This window comes from Mustela putorius, unplaced genomic scaffold, assembly GCF_011764305.1.
Source record: "Mustela putorius furo isolate JIRA1106 unplaced genomic scaffold, ASM1176430v1.1 tig00001009_pilon_pilon_pilon, whole genome shotgun sequence".
Taxonomy (NCBI): domain Eukaryota; kingdom Metazoa; phylum Chordata; class Mammalia; order Carnivora; family Mustelidae; genus Mustela; species Mustela putorius.
Window position 1 is genome coordinate 2,164,478 of NW_025421529.1, and position 25,325 is coordinate 2,189,802.

Below are 25,325 nucleotides of genomic sequence, written 5' to 3' on the forward strand. Positions count from 1 at the left end.
AGGTCCTTATTATTATTTCCCTTATAGGAACCATATTAAGTTGCTCAGATCTAAAGACAAAGGGTTTATTTGTTTGAGGTCTTGCCACTGATAAATGGCCAAGTAAAAGAATGAGCTGAATCAGAATTCTGAGAAATTTCTACTCTAAAATAAAAAATGTCCCTAAAGATAAAGGACAGAGTTGTAGTCCTAGATGGATCTGGGGTCATAATCAGTTATATTGGAATCAGTTGAATGGATTTCATAAACCTTAGAAATTAGTCCAGTTTAATGAAGATTTAGAAAGTAAATGAATATTGTCATAGGAGAATTGAAAGTAAAAAGAAATGTTTCTGAACCTGTTAATCTAGAAGAAAAGAGATTATCAATCATATGGATAAAACAATAAATAAAAAATCAGGAGCAAGAAAGAAGGAAAGAGGCAGAGGCAGACTGAGAGAGGAGGAGAAACAGAATTATGGATCTGATACTGGAGTGACATTAGTGGTGGATTAAAATGTTCCACCAATTTAAGTGTTGCCATATCTAAAAAGAAATGATATTTCTTCTTCTTAATAAGAGTTGGAATGAAAGGAGATTTAAAGGAATGAGAAATTATAACGAATGTCTAGAAATCTTTAACACAAGCTCCATTGACTTGGACAAAGCCTCATCAAGAAAATGGGTAGCGCCCTTTGGAAGACTTAGGAAGTCTGCTCCATTTCTAAAATTATGATCTATGTGGGTGCCTGTCCAGCTCAGCCAGAAGAGCATGTGATTCCTGATCTCAGGTAATGAGTTCAAGTTCCACGTGAGCTGTAGAAATCATCTCTTACAAAATTAAATATATATATTTATTATTCATATATAATTTATTTATAAAGCATGTGTGAATATATATTTATATATGTCATAATATATGTATATAATCATTATATATCTATATAAATGTATATTTATATATGTAAAATATAATTTATAATTATATTTGATATAAATATACATTTATATAACATATATAAGTTTTATATATATAAGTTTTATATATATTATATAAATGTATATTTATATCAAATATAATTATATTCTATATTCTATCAAATATAATTATATTATCAAATATAATATATATAAGTTTTATATATATTATATATAAATGTATATTTTATCAAATAATGTATAATTTATAATTATATTTGATATAAATATACATTTTATATATATGTTATATATAATATATATTTATATGCTTATTTCTAATATATTTACATATTATAAATATATGTGTATTCTACAATTTTCCTCCAAATATAAATATTTAATATTTTCTGTTTTATCCTGATGGAAAAAAATGTCCATAGCTGGAAGGATTAAAGAACTGGTCTGAATGGGGGCACTTGCTGGGGCCTAGCATATCTGTATCCTCATTCCACTCCAGGAAATTCTGCTGGGCATAAACTCCTCAGGAAGTGAATTTTAGGAGCAATCGTGTCTTACACTAGAAGCAGAGTCAAGATGACCCCTGCACGCCCAGTCTCCTGACTCCACGTCTGTCATAGATGGTAAGGTAAGAGGAATGGTGTCACAGATGAAGAAATAAGGTCGGAGAATACCAGAGAACAGCTGATTGAACGTGTAGATGTAAGACCCATTGGTTACATTGTAAAAGGAGATTTCCCCTGCTTCGTAGTCAAGAAAGATCCCAATGCAACGAGGCCGCTCCAGGTGGAGGAGAGGCACCGATGGAGAGGCAAGGACCATGTATTCATTCCCTTTCAGCAGCCACATGGCCCAGACCCCATTCTCAGGAGATGGTGTGGTCTCCCCCTTCCTGGGCATGGTCTCCTGACATACACCTAAGCCCCACTCTGCTCTGTCTCCCACCATGACTTCCCAGTAATGCCTCCCCGAGGAGAAGGTCTGCAGACCCAGGATACAGGGCCATGTGTCAAATCGCTCGGGGTTGTTGGGGAGCTCCCTCCACAGCTCTCCATCTTGCACGCTGCGCAGATCGGCGGTCAAGAGAAGGCTGGGGTGCGCGGTGACGGGGTCCAGCTTGACATCAACTGTAGGAAGGATTCAGGGGGGGGGACAGGGGAATGGTCAGAGGAGACTGGTAAAAGCCTAGGAAGAACAATATCTCATATAATAGCCTCACCTCTCCTCACTCTTCCCTCTCAAATGAGTACTAAAGAAAGCAAAGTAATATTTGACCCTGGAGGTCACTAGTAGACTTCTCATTGCTACCTCTGCATCATTCGGGATTCATTACTATGCCAGTAAACACACAACTGTCGATGACGTGATGAACCATCAGTGCAATTATTTAGATCCCTGTCACCTACATTCAGAGTACTTGTGTGCTCTTAGGGAGATCTTCTGTATTTACTTATTTTCTTCTCAAAATCACAGGAAAATGTCTTTAATTTGAAACCTACCACTTCCAATGTTATGTCACTCTGGTAGGCAGAATTCTAAGATGGCCCCATGATCTATAGCCCCTGATGCTACTCTCATGATTATATTTTATGATAAGAACAGGATCTGGGTGGATCTCCTCTAATCCCAAGAGCCCTTAAATCAGAAAGGTCTCTCCAGCTGTCAGGCTGGTGGTAGAACAGGGAGTCAGAGAGATTGGAATCTAATGTGCCCTTGCTGGCTTTGAAGACAGAGGAGGCCACATGAGGAGAAAGGCCAGTGACCTCCAGCAGACAGCCAGCAGGGACACGGGGATCTCAGTCCCACAGCTGCCATAACAACATTCTGCTCTTCTGAATAAGCTTGGGAGTGGACCTCTCCCCAGGGTCTGCAGAGGAGCCCAGCCTAGCTGAAACCTTAATATGGATCTTGTGAAAACCAAGCAGAGAAATGAGCTCATCTCACATAAATGTCTGGTCCATGTAACTATGACCCAATAAATGCAGGTGGATTTAGGTAATGAACTCTGTGGTAATTTGTTAGAAAACCAATACCAATACTGTGAAGTCCCAGGACATGGATGTGACATTTTACTCAGGCACATTAGTAAACCCATTTATGAGTAAAATCTCTGCAGGGAGGAAGGATGGAAAGTAGCCTGTGTCTTCTCTTTAGAAGCATTAAAAATGATAAATTTCATTAATATAGCTTTTTAAAAATATCATAATAATAACAAATTTGTCTGTAAATCCACATCTGTGGGTCTTGTGTTGACATTGCAACCTGAGTGGGTCATGTATGTACTATATCATCCCTACTCACCTGTTTAACCACCCTCAAGCTGACTGGTATCATCCCCACTTTATAGAGGAGGAGACTCAAAGTCAGAGTTCATGTGACCTTCCCAAATCTAGAGGTCATAACAGACTGACAGGTGGGTTTCCATGGAACCGTGTTAGGCCTACTCAATATCTGTTGTCTTTACACATCATGTCCACCCCAGCATATGTCCTTGTTCCATTTATAAGAAAATAAATCTGTGAAATGGTTGTGAATAGGGTCTGTCCCCAATAGCTTCCCTACCTTTCTCTCTCTCTTTCCTTTTTTTCTATTTCTTTTTTAAAATTAAATTTAATTTAGTTTATTTTTTTCGGTGTTCCAAAATGCATTGTTTATGCACCACACCCAGTGCTCCATGCAATACGTGCCTTCCTTAATACCCACAACCAAGCTCACCCAACCCCATGCCCCCCTCCCCTCCAAAATCCTGTTTCCCAGAGGCCACTGTTGCCATGGATCATCTCCTATACTCAGCTTCTCATCACGCTATAATGGTACTCTAATGCGAATTCCCAAAGACCTCCACACTGGTTAGTAGTCACTGGAGTTCAGCTTAAATTACTTTTCTGCAGCATTCAGTGCTGTTGAGAATCCCTGCATTCTGGAAAACCTCCTTTCTCTTTCCCAAAGACACTGATCATCACACTTTCCTTCCCTCCCTACTCATCACTCCTTCCTGGTCTCCTTGGCGGTTTCCCCCTCTTCTCCCCCCAATAGCTCCAGGACCGGGACTTCTTTCTTTCTCAGCTCCCTCTCAATGTGTTCTGGGCTGGCTGGATCATTGCTTTGATTCAATTCCACTCATTTACTTACTGATTCCATATGCATGTCTCTACATTTGACCTTTCTCCCAAAACTCTGCATTTGCAGAATCATCTTCTTACCTGACATTAAACTCTGGATTTTTAACATACACCACCACATTGATACATTCAAAACCCAACTCCTTCCTCTGCCACACCTGCAGCTTTAACTGTCTATGTAAAAAACAACTTCTGGCATCATTTCTGACTTGTCTCTTTTTTTCTGACAATGTGCATCTAATCTCCCAGCAGATTTTGGCAGTTCTACCTCTGAATCTGACCAAGATTCTGTCCACACTCCACATCTCAGCGCCTGGGGTAATAATACCATGTTAATCGAACCATCATCATCTCTGACGGAATTATAACAAGAGTTCCTAATGGCTTTGCCCACTGAAAGCCTTGCCCCTTTGAATTTATTCAAATTCAGAGTAAGACTTCCAAAACATTAATCTAGTCGTGTTATTTCTTGCATTTACTACTTTCCGTGGATTTCCTGTTTTACCAGAAGGTAAATCATCCTGGTCCCAGTGCCCTGCCCAGAGCATCCTGTGCTAGCTGGACTTCCCTTGGCCTCTCTGACCCTGCCTTTATGTACTCCTCCCCAGCCACACAGATCTCCTCATCACTCCTGGAATACATCTTTTGTACTTCTGCCTCAGGCCTATGCACTCCTTGTTTCTGCTGCTTGAAAGGTTTTCCTCCACATCAGATATGTGATGAGTTAGCCCCAAGGTGACTTCCTTGATCATTAAATTCAAAATTAGATGTCTTAACCTGAAAACTTTTGGCCACCCTGACCTTATTTTTTCTCCCAATATTCTGTCAATATTCCAACATTCTGTGCATTTTGCATAATTTACATAAATATGTACAACATGAAAACATGAAGTTATGGATTTGTAGGATTTTTTTTGTTATTGCCAGATAATATATTTCAATACTTAGAAAAGTGTGTGGAACAAAATACAGAACATTTATTGAATTGATCCATTAATTATTTGATTCATTAAAAATAGGAATATGAGGACACTGATTATGGGAGTGTAATAAATTTCAAGAAGTCATTTGGTTAATACTTGTTAATCTGCCCATCATTGAATAGGGGGGCTAAAATGGGTTTTCTCATTATGGGTTGAAGCTTCCATCTAAGTAATGAAACCAGTAATTTGTTTGTGTGCAAGGTGTGCATTGCACTGTTTTTTCACATTTGCATACATTGTATATATTTTTCTCATTTGTATACATTAGTATACATTGTATTGCTTTTTCACATTTGTATATATTTTTCAGCATTTTATAAATAAGGAAATAATTATTCATTGGAATTAGTGTTACTCATATCATAACTAATAAGCTGGGAACCTCACTTTCAAGCCTATTGTGATAACTAAGTGGAGCTTAAATGGGGGTTAGGGACTCTGCTACCCTTTATGACTTTACACAAATATCCCTGTTCTCTTGCTTCTGAACATGGTGCTCTCTCCGGTCCCCCTTCTAACTTGGCTTGATCATGGGACCCACTGCAGTCCTTAAAATCTTCAGGGAAGCTGTGTGCCACTTTAGTGTGGATGCCCTTAGGACCAGTGCCTAATCCACCCTAACCTGACCCTTTCCAGGGCCACCAGCAACAGAAGGGATGTGGGGCTCTATCTGCATGGGTCCCAGAGGGAGGTAAGGTGAAACAAAATTGTCTGCAATCCCTAGTAAACCAGTGACATCATCTAAAAATGGACCTTTGCTAGGCAGCCTGGAGGCTCAGTTTTGGTTTTAGCTCAGGTATGATCTGAGAGTCATGAGATCAAGTCCCACATGAGGTTCCACCCCCAGTGAACAGTCTGCTTGGGTCACTCTCTCCCACTCTCTGTCTTAAATAAATAAATGCAACTTAAAAATCAAAACTAAACTTTGGGTTCTGTGACTGCAGCCTGACCTGCATGGTGACAAACCGTAGAAATCCCTGAACACTACATAGACATTGCAGTTGTCCCAGCTCAAAGAGGCAGCCCACCTTGGAACTTCCTCAACATTTCCCTCATCCCAGGGATGCGACATGTTGTCCTCAGCTCCATGGGGACAGGCTCCAGTTCTGGCTGTGTGACATCCTTACTTCTGAGAAGGTCAGAGAAGTGAAAGTTCTCAGTAGTGTTCATGCACCTGCATCCTTGTCCTCCCTAGCCCAGTCCCGGGTTCAGAAAGGAATATACCTGCTCAAGGCTCCTTTCATACCCTGGAAGGAAAGGGGAAACAGAGGCAGGGGAGAGTTATAGCTGAAGACTGTGTCTGACAGAAACAAACCACCAACCCTGCTTTAGGAATAACCAGACATGGTCCAGTATGAACATAAAACTGTAGGAGATGTGAGTGTCTCTCAACAATTTTAAAATCTGTTGGCCTCTACTGCAGGGGAGTCAGACCACACCAAGTTTAGGTTAATTCCAATGGTATCAACCACTTTAACTGTTTTCTGAATTGATAATTCTGGCTTTTGGATATATTAGTAAAGAGTTATGTTCTGTAACAAATGTAGAAGGAACTAGGGTAAAAATAGACCTTAAATATCTCCAGAATTTAGTTGGGGGACAGAGAATGGTATAGACAAAAAATGTTACTCCCAATGCCTCTGTAAGACCTTAAATATCTCCAGATATTTGCTTGATGGAGAAAGGTATAGCCCCAAAATTTTACTCCTGATGTCTCTGTGGAAAAAAAAAAAATCCTCTTTCTTTGAACCACCACGCCATAGCTATGAACTCATGGGTGAGTTTGTTACCTTATTGGATAAAAAAGGAAGTTACTAATTAATTCCAATGTTTTATCTCAAAGGACATTATTTAAATAAATCACTTGCTTTATATTTTCCTTGTCCCTCTAAAAATAGTTCACAGTGTCAGATAAATTTTGAGAAGGCACAAAGGCAGGAAGATAATTGCCTTTCCTTTTTATGGGGATGGCAGACCTTGTTTTTGGCCTCTGCTTCATTTTGGGGGTAAAATGCTGCGTACTGGTACTGAGAAGGAAAGCAAAATGTGGATATAAAAATGAAAATAAATATAGAAAAAAATTTTCCATAAGATTTGTAGTATAATTCTGTTAACAAATTCTTTTTCTCAATGTTGTGTTTTGAAATATAGTAAAAGAAGGTGATGGATGTCATTATGCAAAATATGAAAGTTCTGTGTATATTTACTATTTGAAATTCAGAAATTATTTCCCTTCTGATGCTCAGTTTGTTTGCATGAAAATAAGCCTAGCAACTTTAATAATAAAAATAAAAAATAATAAATATAAGTGTTGCTTATATATATGACTATATAGAAGACAAAATGAACTATTAAGACAAAATCAATAAAAACATTCTGTAAGTTCATTCCATTAATGAACTGCCCACTATGTAACCTGTGAAGATAGTGAATATGGAGATTTCAGGGCAGTTTCAGCGTTGGGAGCTAACTCAAGGTGGAATCTGAGGGTCAGCGGGTGGATGAGGGTGGGGGTACTTCGTTCAGAATCTGCCGTGCATCCTGTCATGATAATACACATGCATTATCAACGAGGGCTTTCTCAATACACTTGGGATTTTGATGACCTCATGCACGATTAAAAACAAGAATTTTCCTTTTTTCCTGTTTTGTCTCTTTGCTGTACAATCCCTTACAGACTTGGGGCAAATGGCAAGGAGCTTATTTAAGCCCTTCCCACCAAGCAATATGGACAAGTAAATTCATGTTTGCCACAAAATTTAACCAGAAAACATAAAGATGGACAATTTAAGACCTCATTCTTACATTCAGCTACTGACACAGAAAAGGGGTGCCAAAGACTTCTGGAATTGGTTATGCACATTGACAGATTAACTGGGAGATTTTAAACTGTTTTTCAGGCCACATAGCATTGCCTATCCATATTTTTGTATAACCTTATAGGTTAGATATCAAATTAACTTTATTTTTTAAAAAATATTTCATTTTGGTCTCTAAGATAAAAATAAGATAAGATAAGTATAAGAAACATCTTATACAATTCTCGAGAGTTTCCTCTCATTCTGGTGCTGACTTAGAATTCAGGTGCTTTCCAAACTGATGTCAAGGGTCCTTTTTCCTAAAAGGTATGAAGGTGCAAGTGGATTGTGGTGGCAAGTGTCTGTGTGTCACCATGTTCTCTCACATGGCCCTGGCTTGTCTGAGAGGCCTGGGATCACCTCATGCTGACCCAGCCGCTGAGGGACGAGGGCTCACCTCCAACAGCTCCAGTGCTGGGCGCTGGCTCCTCTCCTCCAGCTCCTGGGCCAGCTCCCTCAGGGCCCTGCTTTGATGCCCCAGCCGGTTTTTGTTCTCACGGAGTCTCTGCAGGGTGGCTCGCTCCTCCTCCTCCAGCCGCCGCAGCTGCAGCTGCTCCTCCAGGGCCAGAAACCCACGGTATTTTTCAAACTCCAGCCTGAAGCGCTGCCTCTGCATTTCTACTTTCTCCTGGAGTGACACACGGAAGCAGACACCCACCAGGGGTGCTGCAGGTGTGGGCCAGGCAGGGGCAGCAAGGTGCAGAGACCTTGGCACCCTAACTCTGTCCACTCATGCGCTGCCTCTCATCAACAACAGAAAGCAGACACTGCTCTGAGGACATGCGGCCCTCAGGTGGACAGTCTGAGAGACTGCTGGATCTGAGTCCTCATCCTGCGATGGACACCGGGGCAAGACAGTTTTACACACAAGGATTCCCACCATATCTAAATTATGGGGCAAGAGGAGTACAGGGATTAAGATGAAATATCTGTTAAACTGCTGAGCAAAATAAGTATCACAAGGACGTTAACATACATCATAAAAGGGTCAAAACAACTGTATCAGTATGAAGAGAGATTACAGAGACCTGATTTGTAAATATGAAAAAAAAAAGGTCTCAGACATTAGAAACTTGAACATTACTTAGTAATATGGCAACTGTGAAACCTTAAAGATTTTACTTATTTATTTGACAGAGAGATAGCATAAGCAGAGGAGGAGGTCAGTGGAAAACTGAGAACCACTATGTGTGTGTATGTGTGTGTGTGTGTGTGTGTAAATAGGTAAGCAAAAAAGCTGATGGAGTGTAAAAATAAAGAAGATACATGTATGGATTACTGACAAGAGGCTGAAAGTTCAAATTGTCCTCCTATAGGTAGAATGATCAATATTAGCTATATTTCATATATATATATATCCTATTAAATATTTATTATGTCATTTTTCCAATGAATACACATACATTTATACACACATGTTTTAAACTAGTAAAGATAGTCTGAGACTCTTCTGTAGGTACTGGAATGGAGCAGTGAGTTATAGCACACTCGAGATCAGTAAAACTATATTTATTATTTGGATTGAGGATGTACTGGTAGAGATAAAGAACACACACAATATAATTTGAGGGGATGTGATGATCCAAGATGACCCAGGTGTTTCCCCACAGCAACCATGTAAATGAAACCAAAGTGTGCAGCAAGGAAGATGCTTGAAGAGTAATTTAATGATGCAGACTGGGATGTGTCAGTAGTCCCAAGGTTCCTTACCTTCCAAATGACAGTTTTCTTCCCCAGGTTGGCCTCCTGAGTGAAGGTCTCCTCCATCTCCTTCCTTACAAGCTCCAGGGCCATCTGGAGCTTTGCCTGTTTGGAGAGATGTGCTGAGCCCATTATAGATGCCCAAATTCAGTACCTCGTATCAACTAGGAATATCAGGAAATGCAAAGCTCAACTAAAACAGACCCCGGAAAGCACATAAAAATGTTCAGCCTCATCAATGATCAAGTAAAATATGAATATGTTTTTAAATACTAATGCCAGATATAATCCAGGATTTATCAAAACGTATGTTCATTGCAGCATTATTTAAAATAGTAGAAGTAACTTATCAAATGTGAAAAATAGGAAAGTGAGAAAGATGAATTTTATATTGACATGATGGTATCAAAATAGAATGCTGCAGAATATTGAATGGCAATAAACATTCACAATTACAAAGTCAATTAAGGTAAGTATATTTTAGAGAGGGGGACAAGATGGTGGGGAAGTAGGAGGAGGCACCTTTTCAACCTGTACCCTAAAGTGAGCTGATTACCTACCAAAGAACCCCAATCACCCATGAAATCAGCCTGAGATCAGAATTATACACGTCTGGATCTCTACAGGGGCAGAAGATGCCAGTGGGCAGGTAAAGCAGAGTGGGGATGGCAGACTGATATCAGAAGATAAACAAAAGGGGGAGAGAGCCACCAGAGGTGACCGGTTGGAAAGTAGTACCCCTAATATGAGCAAGAGTGTCCTGGGGACCAGCATTAACTTGGAGACTGGTTGAAAGCAATCCAAAAGAGTAAAGGATCATGAGGGTGGGGGACTGTGGGAATGGGGGCAGCTAAGGACAGGCTTAAGTCCCCGGTTCCAGGACAGCCTCCCGTGGCACTGAGCCAGAGTGTGGCAGAGAATTCAGGTCTTGGCCCCTGAGCCGTCAGCGCACCCAAGATTGCATGGGGTCTGGCTCCTGTGAGGGGATAGGAGCCACACCAGATGGCAGAATGCACGAGCCTTGCTACAGAGCCTGAGATGCACTGCCCCTCATCCTCCCCTGAGAGAGGTGCACAAAGACCCAGCCAGCGCTCTTAGCCTGGCGCCATTGTTTCAGATCCTGAGACACATGCCCCAACTCTCCCAACAGAGGTGTGCGAAGGCCCAGCCTGGTGCTTTCAGACATGCACCCCACTCTCAGAGCCTGAGACCCACGCTCGACCCACAGCCTCCCCTGAGACAGGTGCACACAAGCCGGGCACAAGCCGACACAGAAAGACCAGGCACTCCCAGCCTGGGCCAGCGGAAAAATCTCAGTGTGCGATCACTGCGTGGAACCTCTCTGGCAGTCTGGAGCTTCCCAGACAGCCACCACTGCTGCAGTTTTGGGTACAAGCAGAAGATCCTGCATCCCCAGGGACCACGACTCAGAACCTGCTTTGCCAGCAGCCAAGGGGAAATTTATATGGGCTCTGCAACACCCACAGAAGAACAGACTGAGGCTTCTCTCTGAGAGGGAGGTTAGGGTGCAGTTTGCTTTCCTCTAAACCTATAAAAACCATCAAAAGCGGTCAGGGTGAGAGGGAAAAAAAAAAGTGAAAAAATATAAAAGCCTCCAGAGAACAAAAGCCTGAAAAAACCGTATTCCTCGGAGCCCACTCCCTTGACCAGGACTAGAAGACTTAACTCAGGGAACATCATTGAGTGAAAACACAGGTGGCAGCCCCCCCCCCCAGAAAAACAACCAGGAAAGAAAAACGAAAAGACGACAAGAGAACAACTACCACTACTTCATAGGACAACATTTATTTTTAATTTGTTCCCACTAATCTGGCTCATTTTTTTTATATAGATAATTTTTTAACCTATTCGCCATCACAGTGAGCTGTCCAGTACAATCATATTCCATAATAACCTTCTAACCTGAACGTTTTGATACATACACCTGCATTTTTATTTTGCATTTCTATTTTTAAAATTTCTTTTTTTAAATTTTAGTTTAGTTTATTCCTTTTTTATTTTTATTTTCTATTATTCATATAGAGTTAAACTTCAAAGTAATCCCCTTTCCCCAATCAACACTACCCCTATAGGTAAACCAATTTTTAATCCCCCTTTATCTTAGGAAAGTTGAGTCCTTTAACAAAGATATCAAGATACATCCAGGAAGAATCAAAACAATCTTCCTCGCCCACACTGAGAATATATAACCACTCTCCCATCTTTTTCTTCCATCAGTGTTTCTGTGTTTTTATGTTTGTCCTGATAGTACATAAATCTTGCACTTGGGGTTCTTTTTGATGAGGTTCTACCTTTATTTGCATATATATATATATATATATATATGTAATTTTTTTCTCTTGTCATATACTTTTATCAATCTTTTTGTTTGTCTGTTTTTGTGTGTATATTTCATAAATCTTACCTTGAGGCCCATTTGGACTGGACCTTCTCTTTTGTCTTCCCTTTCGTTCCTCTCTCTCTCTCTCTCTCTCTCTTTTTTCTTTTTCTTTTCTTTTTTCTCTTGTTTGGGTGGGGAATCCTGATTGCTCGGAAGTGTTCCAGTGTGCCCCTTGTTGCACCATGGTCAATACATCCAACTACATCTGTTCAGTCATATATCACCAAAATGACTAGGAGGAGGAATGCTCAATATAAGAAAAATACAGAGTATGGACCTTTTGAAACAGAGCTAATGGAAATCAACATAGACAATATGTCAGAAAGAGAATTCAGGCTATTAATTATCCAGGCAATAGCTAGGTTGGAGAAAGCCATGGAAGACCAAACGGAATTGATTAAGGCCGAAATGAGTGACCATAGATGATGTTCACAAGTCAGGGCAGAGCTAAAAGCTACCAGGGATAAGGATCACAATGCTCTCCATGAGTTCCAATCTAATCTAAATTCCCTCAAAGCTAGGGTAACTGAGACAGAAGATAGAATTAGTGATCTTGAGGACAAACAGAGAGAGAGAAAGGATCAGGAGGAGCCTGGAACAAGCAGCTTAGAAGCCACAAAAACAGAATCAGGGAAATAAATGATGCCATGAAACAGGATCCAACAGCACATTAAAAAGATTATCCACCATGACCAGGTGGGATTCATCCCTGGGCTACAAGGATGGTTCAACATTCGCAAATCAATCAATGTGATAGAACAAATTAATATGAAAAGAGAGAAGAACCACATGGTCCTCTCAATTGATGCAGAAAAAGCATTTGACAAAATCCCGCATCCGTTCCTGACTAAAATGCTTCAAAGTGTAGGGATAGAGGGAACATTCCTGAACTTCATCAAATCTATCTATGAAAGACCCACAGCAAATATCATCCTCAACGGGAAAAAGCTTGCGTCCTTCCCATTGAGATCAGGAACATGACAAGGATGCGCACTCTCACCACTCTTGTTCAACATAGTGTTAGAAATCCTAGCAACAACAATCAGACAACAAAGAGAAATAAAAGGTATCCAAATTGGTAATGAGGAAGTCAAACTCTCTCCCTTTTGAGATGACATGATTCTTTATATGGAAGACCCAAAAGACTCCACCCCCAAACTACTAGAACTCATACAACAATTCAGCAATGTGGCAGGAAACAAAGTCAATGTACAGAAATCAGTGGCTTTCTTATACACTAATAATGAAAAAACAGAAAGGGAAATTAGAGAATCGCTTCCATTTACTATAACACCAAGAAACATAAGATACCTGGGAATAACCTAACCAAAGAGGTAAAGGATCTGTACTCGAGGAAATAAGAACACTCATGAAAGAAATTGAAGAAGACACAAAAAGATGGAAGACCATTCCATGCTCTTGGATAGGAAGAATAAACATTGTTAAAATGTCTATACTGCCTAGAGCAATCTATACTTTTAATGCCATTCCGAAGAAAATGCCACCATATTCTTCAAAGAGCTGGAACAAATATCCAGAAATTTGGATGGAATCGGAAGAGACCCCGAATCGCTGTTGAAAAACAAAAATAAAGCTGGGGGCATCACATTACCTGATTTCAAGCTTTACTACAAATCTGTGATCACCAAGACAGCATGGTACTGGCAAAGAAACAGACACATAGACCAGTGGAACAGAGTAGAGAGCCCAGATATGGACCCTCAACTCTATGGGCAATTAATCTTCGACAAAACAGGAAAAAATCTACAGTGGAAAAAAAGACAGTCTCTTCAATAAATGGTGCTGGGAAAACTGGGCAGCTATATGTAGAAGAATCAAACTCAACCATTTTCTTACAATGACACAAAGATAAACTCAAAATGGATAAAAGACCTCAACGTGAGACAGGAATCCATCAGAATCCTAGAGGAGAACATAGGCAGTAATCTCTTCGATATCAGCCACAGCAACTTCTTTCAAGATATGTCTCCATAGGCAAAGGAAACAAAATCGAAATGAACTTTTGGGACTTCATCAAAATCAAAAGCTTCTGCACAGTCAAGGAAACAGTCAAGAACAATGAGGCAACCCAGGGAATGGGAGAAGATATTTTCAAATGACAGTACAGACAAAAGGTTGATATCCAGGATATATAAAGAACTCCTCAAACTCAACACACACAAAACAGGCAATCATATTAAAAAATGGGCAGAAGATAGAACTGCCCTATGACCCAGCAATTGCACTATTGGGTATTTATCCTAAAGATACAAACATAGTGATCCAAAGGGGCACGTGCGCCCGAATGTTTATAGCAGCAATGTCCACAATAGCCAAACTATGGAAAGAACCTAGATGTCCATCAACAGATGAATGGATCAAGAAGATGTGGTATATATACACAATGGAATACTATGCAGCCATCAAAAGAAATGAATTCTTGCCATTTGAGACAACATGGATGGAACTAGAGCATATCATGCTTAGCGAAATAAGTCAAGCAGCGAAAGACAACTATCATATGATCTCCCTGATATGAGGAAGTGGTGATGCAACATGGGGGCTTAAGTGGGTAGGAGAAGAATCAATGAAACAAGATGGGATTGGGAGGGAGACAAACCATAAGTGACTCTTAATCTCACAAAACAAACTGAGGGTTGCTGGGGGGAGGGGGTTTGGGAGAAGTGGGTGGGATTATGGACATTGGGGAGGGTATGTGCTTTGGTGAGTGCTATGAAATGTGTAAACCTGGTGATTCACAGACCTGTACCCCTGGGGATCAAAATATATGTTTATAAAAAATAAAAAAATTAAAAATAAAAAAAAATGGGCAGAAGAATGAACAGAGACTTCTCCAATGAAGACATACAAATGGCTATCAGACACATGAAAAAATGTTCATCATCACTAGCCATCAGGGAGATTCAAATTAAAACCACATTGAGATATCATCTTACACCAGTTAGAATGGCCAAAATTAGCAAGACTGGTAACAACATGTGTTGGAGGGTATGTGGAGAAAGGGGAACCCTCTTCCACTGTTGGTGGGAATGCAAGTTGGTGCAGCCTCTTTGGAAAACAGTGTGGAGATTCCTCAAGAAATTAAAAATAGAACTTCCCTATGACCCTGCCATTGCTCTACTGGGTATTTACCCCAAAGATAGAGAGTTAGTGGAAAGAAGGGCCATCTGTACCCCAGTGTTTATAGCAGCAATGTCCATGGTCGCCAAGCTGTTGAAAGAACCAAGATGCCTTTCAATGGCCAAATGGATAAGGAAGATGTGGTCCATATACACTATGGAGTATTATGCCTCCATCAGAAAGGATGAATACCCAACATTTGTATCAACATGGATGGGACTGGAATTGATTATGCTGAGTGAAATAACTCCAACAGACAAAGTCAATTATCATACCGTTTTGCCTACTTGTGAGCATAAGGAATAATGTGCAGGGCATTGGGAATTGGAGAGGAGAAGTGATCTGGAGATATTTGAGGGGGAGACAAACCATGAGAGACTGTGGACTCTGAGGAACTAGCTGGGGGTTTTGGAGGGGAATGGGGGCAATGCTGGGTGAGCCTGGTGGTGCGTATTGTGGAGGGCATGTATGGCATTGGGAACTGGGTGTGGTGCCTAAACAATGTATTCTGGAACACTGAAAAGAAATTTTTAAAAATGTTTTTAAAAAAGCAAGGAGATGAAAAAGATGCGGCTTGTTTGAGGACAACAGTGATTAGGTTAGTTTTGAAGGACTTCATGGTTGGCTGAGACAAGAAGTGTAAAAACAGAACTTAGGGCCTAGGAAGTCTTGACTTATAGGCCAAGGCGTTTAATGGATACTTATTTGCTATTTAGTTAAGGATTACTGAAATATATGGAACGTCTTTAGATATATTACATACATCCACATTACGTTTAGGTCACTTCTGGTAAAAAGAAAGCAGAAATAGCATACTTCAAAAGTGTGCCTGGAAAGGACCTACCAGCTGGATCTTGTAGATGACAACCAAAGTAAGAAAAAAAAAAAAAAAAGAAGAAGGAAAGAAAGAAAGAAAAGCTAAGAGATGTTTCCAGGTATGTCAAGAAGGAAGTTGAGGTGGGCAGTATTCCAAAACCTTGATTTAAAAGGATCAAAGTTAAAATAATAATAATAATAATAATAATAATAATAATGTTGAGGAAGTCCAATGTTTACAATGTATCTCATTGTGACAATACTTCAGTTAACCACGTAGGTAGAGTGAAGACTTGAAGACCACTACCATCTCCTTTCGGGTAGTGGGTGTTCTAGATATTGGGCATTGAAATGTGATCAGAATATGTCAAAGATGGGGTGCCTGGGTGGCTCAGTGGGTTAAAGCCTCTGCCTTCGCTCAGGTCATGGTCCCAGGGTCCTGGAATCGAGCCTCACATAGGGCTCTCTGTTCAGCAGGGAGCCTGCTTCCTCCTATCTCTCTGCCTGCTTCTCTGCCTACTTGTGATTTCTCTCTGTCAAATAAATAAATTAAACAAACACAAGATGGCGGGGGAGTAGGAGGAAGCGCCTTTTCAGCCGGTACCCCAAAGTGAGCTGATTACCTACCAAAGAACTCCGATCACCCATGAAATCAGCCTGAGATCAGAATTATAAATGTCTGGATCTCTACAGGGGCAGAAAACGCCAGTGGGCAGGTCAAGCAGAGTGGGAATGGAGGACTGATATCGGAAGATAAACAAAAGGGGGAGGGAGCCACCTGAGGCGACTGGTTGGTTGGAAAGTAATACCCCAATACGAGCGAGAGTGCCCTGCGTCTGGGGACCAGCATTAACTTGGAGACTGGTTGAAAGCACTCCAAAAGAGCAAAGGATTGAGGGGGGAAATTGTGGGAATTGGGGCAGCTAGGGACAGAGGCTTAAGTCCCCGGTCCCAGGACAGCCTCCCCTGGTGCTGAGGCAGAGAGAGTGCGGGGGAGAAACCAGGTCTTGGTCAAGCTGCCAGTGCGCCAGAGAATGGGTGAGTTCTGGCTCCTGTGAGGGGATGGGAGTCACACCGGTGGGCAGAACGCGCGAGCCCTGCTACAAAGCCTGAGATACGCACGCACATTCCTCATGTTCCACTGAGAGAGTTACAAAGGCCCAGCCAGCGCTCTTGGACCTGCGACATTGTTTCAAAGCCTAAGCTGAGCGCCCCAAACTCTCCCCTGACAGAGGTGCGCAAAAGCCCAGCCTGGTGCTTACGGACCAGCGCCCCGTTCTCAGTGACCAAGACACGCGCCGCCTCTGAAAGAGGTGTGTGCAAGCCAGGGACACCCAGCCAGAGCCAGTGGCAAAATCTCAGTGTGCAATTGCTGCTTGGAACCTCTCTGGCATTCGGGAGCTCCCAGAGAGCTGCCATTGCCTTGGCTTTGGGTACAAGCAAAAGATTCTGCGTCTTCAGGGTCTGCAACTTGGAACCTGCACTGCCAGTGGCCAAGGGGGAAGTTATTTAGGCTCTGTACCCAGACTGAGGCTTCTCTCTGAGAGGGAGATCAGGGTGCGGTTGGTTTTCCTCTACAACTACAAAAACCATCAAAGGCGGTCAAGGTGAGAGAAAAAAAAAGTGAACAAGCATAAAAACCACCAGAGAACAAAAGCATGAAAAAAAACAGTTTCCTCAGAGCCCACCCCCTTGAGGGGGGCAGGAGGACTTAACTCAGGAAACATCATTGACAGACAAGCCAGGTGACAGGCCCCTCCCCCAGAAAACAAACCTGGAAAGAAAAAAAAAAAAGAGAGAGAGAGAGAGAAAAAAAAAGACCTACAGGAGAACAACCACTACTTCATAGGAAAACTTGTATTGTTTACTCATTCCCACTATACCGGTTCATTATTATTATCTTTATTATTTTTTACATAGGTAATTTTTTTAACCTATTTACCATCACAGCGAGTTGTACAGTACATCAAATTCCATAATACCTTTCTAACCAGAACTTTTTGATACATACACGTATGTTTTTCTTTTGCATTTTTATTTTTTGAATTCTTTTTTTAAATTTTAGTTTAGTTTAGTCTAGTTTATTCGTTTTTATTTTTATCATCTAATATTCATATAGAATATGAATTTCCCCAATCAATACTACCTCTATAGGTAAACCAATTTTTAATCCCCTTTATCTTAGGAAAGTTGAGTCCTTTAACAAAGATATAAAGATACATCCAGGAAAAATCAAAACAACCTTCCTCGCACACACTGAGAATTTATAAGAACTCTCCCATCTTCTTCCAGCAGTGTTTCTGTGTTTTTTGTGTTTGTCCTGATAGCATATAAATTTTACACTTGGGGTTCTTTTTGACGAGGTTCTTTCTTTATTTGCATACATATATATTTTTTCTCTTGTCATATACTTGTATCAGTCTTTTTATCTCTTTTTGTTTGTCTACATCATAAACCTTACCTTGTGGTCCATCTAGGCTGAACCTTCTTTTTCATCTTCCCTTTCTTTCCTGTCTCTCTCTTTTTTTTCTTCTTTTCTTTTTTTTTCTTTTTCTCTTCTTTTGTCTCTAATTTGGGTGAGGAATCCTGATTGCTCGTAAGTGTTCCAGGGTGCACCATGACTGCACCACAGTTGATATATCCAGCTACATCTGTTCAGTCATGTCCCACCAAAATGACTAGGAAGAGGAATGCCCAACAGAAGAAAAATACAGAGGATGGACATTCTGCAACAGAACTAACGGCTATCAACATAGACAATATATCGGAAAGAGAATTCAGGCTAACAATTATCCAGGCAATAGCTAGGTTGGAGAAAGCCATGGATGACCAAACAGAATTGATTAGGGCCGAACTGAAAGCCACCAGACAGGATGTTCACAATGTTAGGGCGGAGCTTCAAGATGCCAGGGAGGAGGTTCACAATGCTCTCATGAGTTCCAATCTAATCTAAACTCTCTATAAGCTAGGGTAACTGAGACAGAAGATAGAATTAGTGATCTGGAAGACAAACAGATAGAGAGAAAGGATCAGGAGGAAGCCTGGAACAAACAGCTTAGAAACCACGAAAACAGAATCAGGGAAATAAATGCTGCCATGAAGCATTCCAATGTCAGAATTTTTGGAATCCCTGAAGGGGAGGAGAAAGAAAGAAGTCTAGAAGATATAGTGGAACAAGTCCTTCATGAAAATTTTCTCAAACTCGCGAATGGAACCAGCGTTCATGTATTAGAAGCTGAATGATCTCCACCCAATATTATACATTCCAAAAAATAATCACGACACCTGATAGTCAAATTGAGGAATTATAATTGTAGGTATAATCTCTTGAAAGACGCTAGGGCAAAGAGGCTCCTTACTTACAGAGAGAAGCCCATCAGAATAACGTCAGACCTGTCCACAGAGAACTGGCAAGCCAGAAAGGGTTGGCAAGATATATTCAGGGTACTAAATGAGAAGAACATGCAGCCAAGAATACTTTATCCTGCAAGACAGACATTCAAAAATGGATGGAGAGATAAAGAGTTTTCAAGACCGGCAAGGCTTAAAAGAGTATGCAATTACCAATCCAACTCTGCAGGAAATATTATGGGGGGTTCTATAAAAGAGGAAAAATCCCAAGAATAGCATTGAACAGAAATATAGAGACAGTCTACAGAAAGAAAGACTTCAAAGGTAACTCGATGTCAATAAAAGCGTATCTATCAATAATCACTCTCAATGTGAATGGCCTAAATGCACCCATAAAACGGCACAGGGTTACAGATTGGATAAAACGACAGGACCCATTCATATGTTGTCTAAAGAGACCCATTTTGAACCTAAAGATACACGCAGACTGAAAGTGAAGGGATGGAGAAGCATCTTTCATGCCAATGGGCCTCAAAGAAGGCCTGCATAGCGATTCTCATATCAGATAAATTAGACTTCAAACTAAAGACTGCAGTCAGACATACAGAAGGACACTACATAATCCTTAAAGGGACTATACACCAAGATGATCTAACAATTGTAAATATCCATGCTCCCAATATGGGAGCAGCCAAGTACTTAAGAAAACTGTAAATCAAGATAAAGAGTCATATCAATTCATATCAATATGAATACACTAATATAGGAGATCTTAACACGGCTTTCTCAGAACTAGACAGATCATTGAAGCATAAAATCAATAAAGAAACAAGAGCATTGAATGACACATTGGACCAGATGGACCTCATAGATATATACAGAACATTCCACCCTAAAATAACAGAATACTCATTCTTCTCAAGTGCACATGGAACCTTCTCCAGAATAGACCACATACTGGGTCACAAATCAGGACTCAACCGATACCAAAAGACTGAGATGATTCACTGCATATTCTCAGATCACAATGCTTTGAAACTGGAGCTCAATCACAAGGAAAAGTTCAGAAGGAACTCAAACACCTGGAAGCTAAAGACCACCTTGCTTAAGAATGCTTGGATCAACCAGGAGATCAAAGAAGAACTGAAACAGTTCATGGAAACCAATGAGAATGAAGACACTTCAGTCCAAAACCTATGGGATACAGCAAAGGCGGTCCTAAGGGGAAAATACATAGCCATCCAAGCCTCCCTCAAAAAAATGGAAAAATCCAGCACACACCAGCTGTCTCTACACCTTAAAGAACTGGGGAATCAACAACAAATCAAACCAACTCCACACATAAGAAGGGAAATCATCAAGATGTGAGCTGAGATCAATGAGGTAGAAACCAGAGATACAATAGAACGTATCAATGAAACTAGAAACTGGTTTTTTGAAAGAATCAATAAGATCTATAAACCATTGTCCACACTAATCCAAAAAAAAAAGAGAGAGAAAGCCCAAATTCATAAAATTATTAATGAAAAGGGAGAGATCACAATGAACACCAAGGAAGTAGAAGCAATCATCAGAAGTTATTATCAACAGTTATATGCCAATAAGCTTAGCAACCTAGAAGAAATGGATGCATTCCTGGAAAACTATAAACTCCCAAAATTGAACCAGGAAGAAATCGACAACATGAATAGTCCAATATCTAATAACGAGATTGAAGCCGTGATCAAAAACCTCCCCAAAAACTAGAGCCCAGGACCTGACGGATTCCCTGGGAATTCTACCAAACCTTCAAAGAAGAAATAACACCTATTCTCCTGGAGGTGTTTCAAAAAATTGAAGCAGAAGGAAAACTTCCAGACTCTTTCTATGAAGCCAGCATTACCCTGATCCCCAAACCAGGCAAAGACCCTACCAAAAAGGGGAATTTTAGACCAATATCACTGATGAATATGGATGCTAAGATTTTCAACAAGATCCTAGCCAACAGGATGGAACAGCACATTAAAAAGATTATCCACCATGATCAGGTGGGATTCATCCCTGGGCTCCAAGGATGGTTCAAGATTCACAAATCAATCAATGTGATACAACAAATTAATATGAGAAGAGAGAAGAACCACATGGTCCTCTCAATTGATGCAGAAAAAGCCTTTGACAAAATCCAGCATCTGTTCCTGATTAAAACACTTCAAAGTATAGGGATAGAGGGAACATTCCTGAACTTCATCAAATATATCTATGAAAGACCCACAGCAAATATCATCCTCAATGGGAAAAAGCTTGCAAACTTCCTGTTGAGATCAGGAACAAGACAAGGATGCCCACTTTCATCAATCTTGTTCAACATAGTATTAGAAGTCCTAGCAACAGCAATCAGACAACAAAGAGAAATAAAAGTATCCAAATTGGTAATGAAGAGGTCAAACTCTCTCTCTTCACAGATGACATGATTCTTTAGATGGAAAACCCAAAGACTCCACCCCCAAACTACTAGAACTCATACAGCAATTCAGCAACGTGGCAGGATACAAAGTCAATGTGCAGAAATCAGTGGCTTTCTTATACACTAACAATGAAAATACAGAATGGGAAATTAGAGAATTGATTCCCTTTACTACAGCACCAAGAACCATAAGATACTTGGGAATAAACCTAACCAAAAGGTAAAGGATCTATACTCGAGGAACTACAGAACACTCTGAAAGAAATTGAAGAAGACACAAATAGATGGAAGACTATTCCATGCTCTTGGATCGGAAGAATAAACATTGTTAAAATGTCTATACTTCCTAGAGCAATCTATGCTTTTAATGCCATTGTGATCAAAATTCCACCAGTATTCTTCAAAGAGCTGTAGCACATAATCCTAAAATTTGTATGGAATCAGAAGAGACCCTGAATCGCTAAGGAAATGTTGAAAAACAAAAATAAAGCTGGGGGCATCACGTTACCTGATTTCAAGCTTTACTACAAAGCTGTGATCACCAAGAAAGCATGGTACTGGCATAAAACAGACACACAGAGCAGTGGAACCAAGTAGAGAGCCCAGATATGGACCCTCAACTCTATGGGCAATTAATCTTCGAAAAAACAAGAAAATATACACAATGGAAAAAAGACAGTCTCTTCAATAAATGGTGCTGTGAAAACTGGACAGCTATATGTAGAAGAATGAAACTCGACCATTCTCTTACACCGTACACAAAGATAAACTCAAAATGGATAAAAGGCCTCAATGTGAGACAGGAATCCATCAGAATCCTAGAGGAGAACATAGGCAGTAATCTCTTCGATATCAGCCACAGCAACTTCTTTCAAGATATGTCTCCAAAGGCAAAGGAAACAAAAGCAAACATCAACTTTTGGGACTTCATCAAAATCAAAAGCTTCTGCACAGCCAAGGACACAGTCAAGAAAACAAAGAGGCAACCCACGGAATGGGATAAGATATTTGCAAATGACAGTACAGAGAAAAGGTTGATATCCAGGATCTATAAAGAACTCCTCAAACTCAACACACACGAAACAGGCAAACATATCAAAAAATGGGAAGAAGATATGAACATACACTTCTCCAGTGAAGACATACAAATGGCTATCAGACACATGAAAAAATGTTCATCATCATTAGCCCTCAGGGAGATTCAAATTAAAACCACATTGAGATATCACCTTACACTAGTTAGAATGACCAAAAGTAACAAAACAGGAAACAACATGTGTTGGAGAGGATGTGGAGAAAAGGGGAACCCTCTTACACCGTTGGTGGGAATGCAAGTTGGTGCAGCCTCTTTGGAGAACACTGTGGAGATTCCTCAAGAAATTAAAAATAGACCTTCCCTATGACTCCTGCGTATTTGCCCCAAAGATACAGATGTCACGAAAAGAAGGGCCATCTTTACCCCAATGTTTATAGCAGCAATTGCCATGGTCGCCAAACTGTGAATAGAACCAAGATGCCCTTCAACGGACGAATGGATAAGGAAGATGTGGTCCATATACACTATGGAGTATTATGCCTCCATCAGAAAGGATGAATACCCAACTTTTGTATCAACATGGACCGGACTGAAAGAGATTATGAGTGAAATAAGTCAAGCAGAGAGAGTCAATTATCATATGGTTTCACTTATTTGTGGAGCATAACAAATATGATGGAGGACAAGGGTTGTTAGAGTGGAGAAGGGAGTTGGGTTAAATTGGAAGGGGAGGTGAATCACGAGAGACTATGGACTCTGAAAAACAATCTGAGGGGTTTGAAGTGGCGGGGGTTGGGAGGTTGGGGTACCAGGTGGTGGGTATTTTAGAGGGCACGGTTTGCATGGAGCACTGGGTGTGGTGAAAAAATATTGAATACTGTTTTTCTGAAAATAAATAAATTGAAAAAAAGTAAATTAAACAAGCAAAAAAAGAATATGTCAAAGAGCTTTTGAAGTGCACCAGTATGGGGTATTCTTTTAGAGTTTCACAGATGCCCCTTCTGGTGCCAACTCCTCCAATACGAGTTCCCTCTTCATTGAGGTTGCTCATGTTTTCAGTCCTGGAATGCGTGTTGAGTGGACTTAGCTCCTGGAATCTTTACTTCAGGGGACAGATTCTACTGCAGGCCTTACAGGAGATAAGAGCTGTGCACTGGGAAGATGCTAGTGTGCGTGGAACCCAGGGTTGTTTTGGTGACAGTTTTAACTAATATGGAGCTAAGCACTATGGAAAACAGGACATTATTTGACCAGCTTAGGAGGCACTGGCAGTAAAGATGGACAACTGTAACCCAGACCACACTGGAAAGCCTGCCCCCCACTCCAGGCACTGACAAGTCCGGCCTCCCACAGTAGAGCTCTAGTCTGGGATCGGAATGTTAGCATGGCAGAGAACAAAGCCAGGATGGCAGCCAAGGGCTGCGGAAGGGAAGGCTTCAGGGACAGGGGACCCTCTCCAGTGATCTGGTCAGGTGAAGTGGTGCATTCCAGCTCCTGAACAGAGGTCCCAGGGGGGTCACCATAGGGCCAGGCAAGGAGGCCCAGCTTGCACTGAGCTGGGAGGGAGAGCAGAGCTGGGAGGAGTCATTCAGTTCAGGATGCTTTCCTCTGGGTTTGCCCCTAAAGCATGGCCCTCGCTGCTCCCATTGGGGTTTCTGCACCTGTGCCCTGCAGAGAGCACAAGGCTCTCACCTGGTAACCCCTGGTGGCCTCCTGTACCTTGCCCTGCCGAGCCCGAGTTCTCACCTGGTAACCCCTGGCAGCCTCCTGCAGCGGCACGGTGCAGTGGTCCCTGTGCTCCAGGGTAGTGTCACAGACCCAGCACAGGGCCTCCTCGTCATCCTCACAGAAGAGGGTCAAGTCCTCGCCGTGTCGCGCGCACTGGTGCATGCCCACGGGCCCCGTGCCCAGCCCTAGCTGCCGCACGCCATCCACCAGGCTGGCCAGCTGCCGGTTGGGCCGCAAGCTGTCCAGCCCAAAAGGGCCGCGGCACTGAGGGCAGGTGTACAGTCCGCCCTGTGTGCTGGCGGACTTCTCGCAGAACTCGCAGATGCACCTGCGGCAGAAGCTGTGGCCGCAGGCCACGCTGACCGGGTCCTGCAGAAAGTCCAGGCACACAGGGCAGCGGGCCTCATCACGCAGCCGCTCCCCAGGTGCCCCGGAGGCCATGGCTGCCTGCTAATGCAGCGCGGCCCTCCTCTGCAGCCCAGTTATCTGCGCTCACCGTCTGGCTTGGAAGGGAGGAGCACACAGCCTCCGGAGATGCCGGCACAACGTGGCTTTCATCCCTGGCTCTAGTTCAAGAGCCCAGCAGATCCCCTCCTGGCAACAAGTCACATACCAGCCCTCAGTTACAAGGACAGAATTCACATTTCCCCGGTCCCCCTGCGTTGCCAGGGAACTGGGCATGTGTAGGGGAACCCGTCCCATGATGTCTGAATGGAGCCCCTACTCCTTTTCTCACTGCTAGGGCACTGGGAGAATTCCTGAGCTGTCCTTCCATTATTTTTCTGAACTACCCCACAGCCTCCTTATCCTGTAAGGCAAAATAATTT

General features: G+C 41.6%; 1 protein-coding gene across 1 annotated transcript; it reads right to left on the bottom strand.

Moving 5' to 3' along the window:
- Positions 1-1,271: 1,271 nt before the first annotated feature.
- On the bottom strand, positions 1,272-24,953 carry TRIM58 (tripartite motif containing 58). Its single transcript, XM_004782010.2, has 6 exons — positions 24,517-24,953; positions 9,592-9,687; positions 8,279-8,509; positions 6,248-6,270; positions 6,052-6,152; positions 1,272-2,045 (listed from the first exon to the last, which is right to left on the bottom strand). Exons 1-6 carry the CDS (start codon positions 24,937-24,939, stop codon positions 1,456-1,458), a joined length of 1,464 nt encoding a protein of 487 aa, XP_004782067.1. The 5' UTR covers positions 24,940-24,953; the 3' UTR covers positions 1,272-1,455.
- Positions 24,954-25,325: the final 372 nt, after the last annotated feature.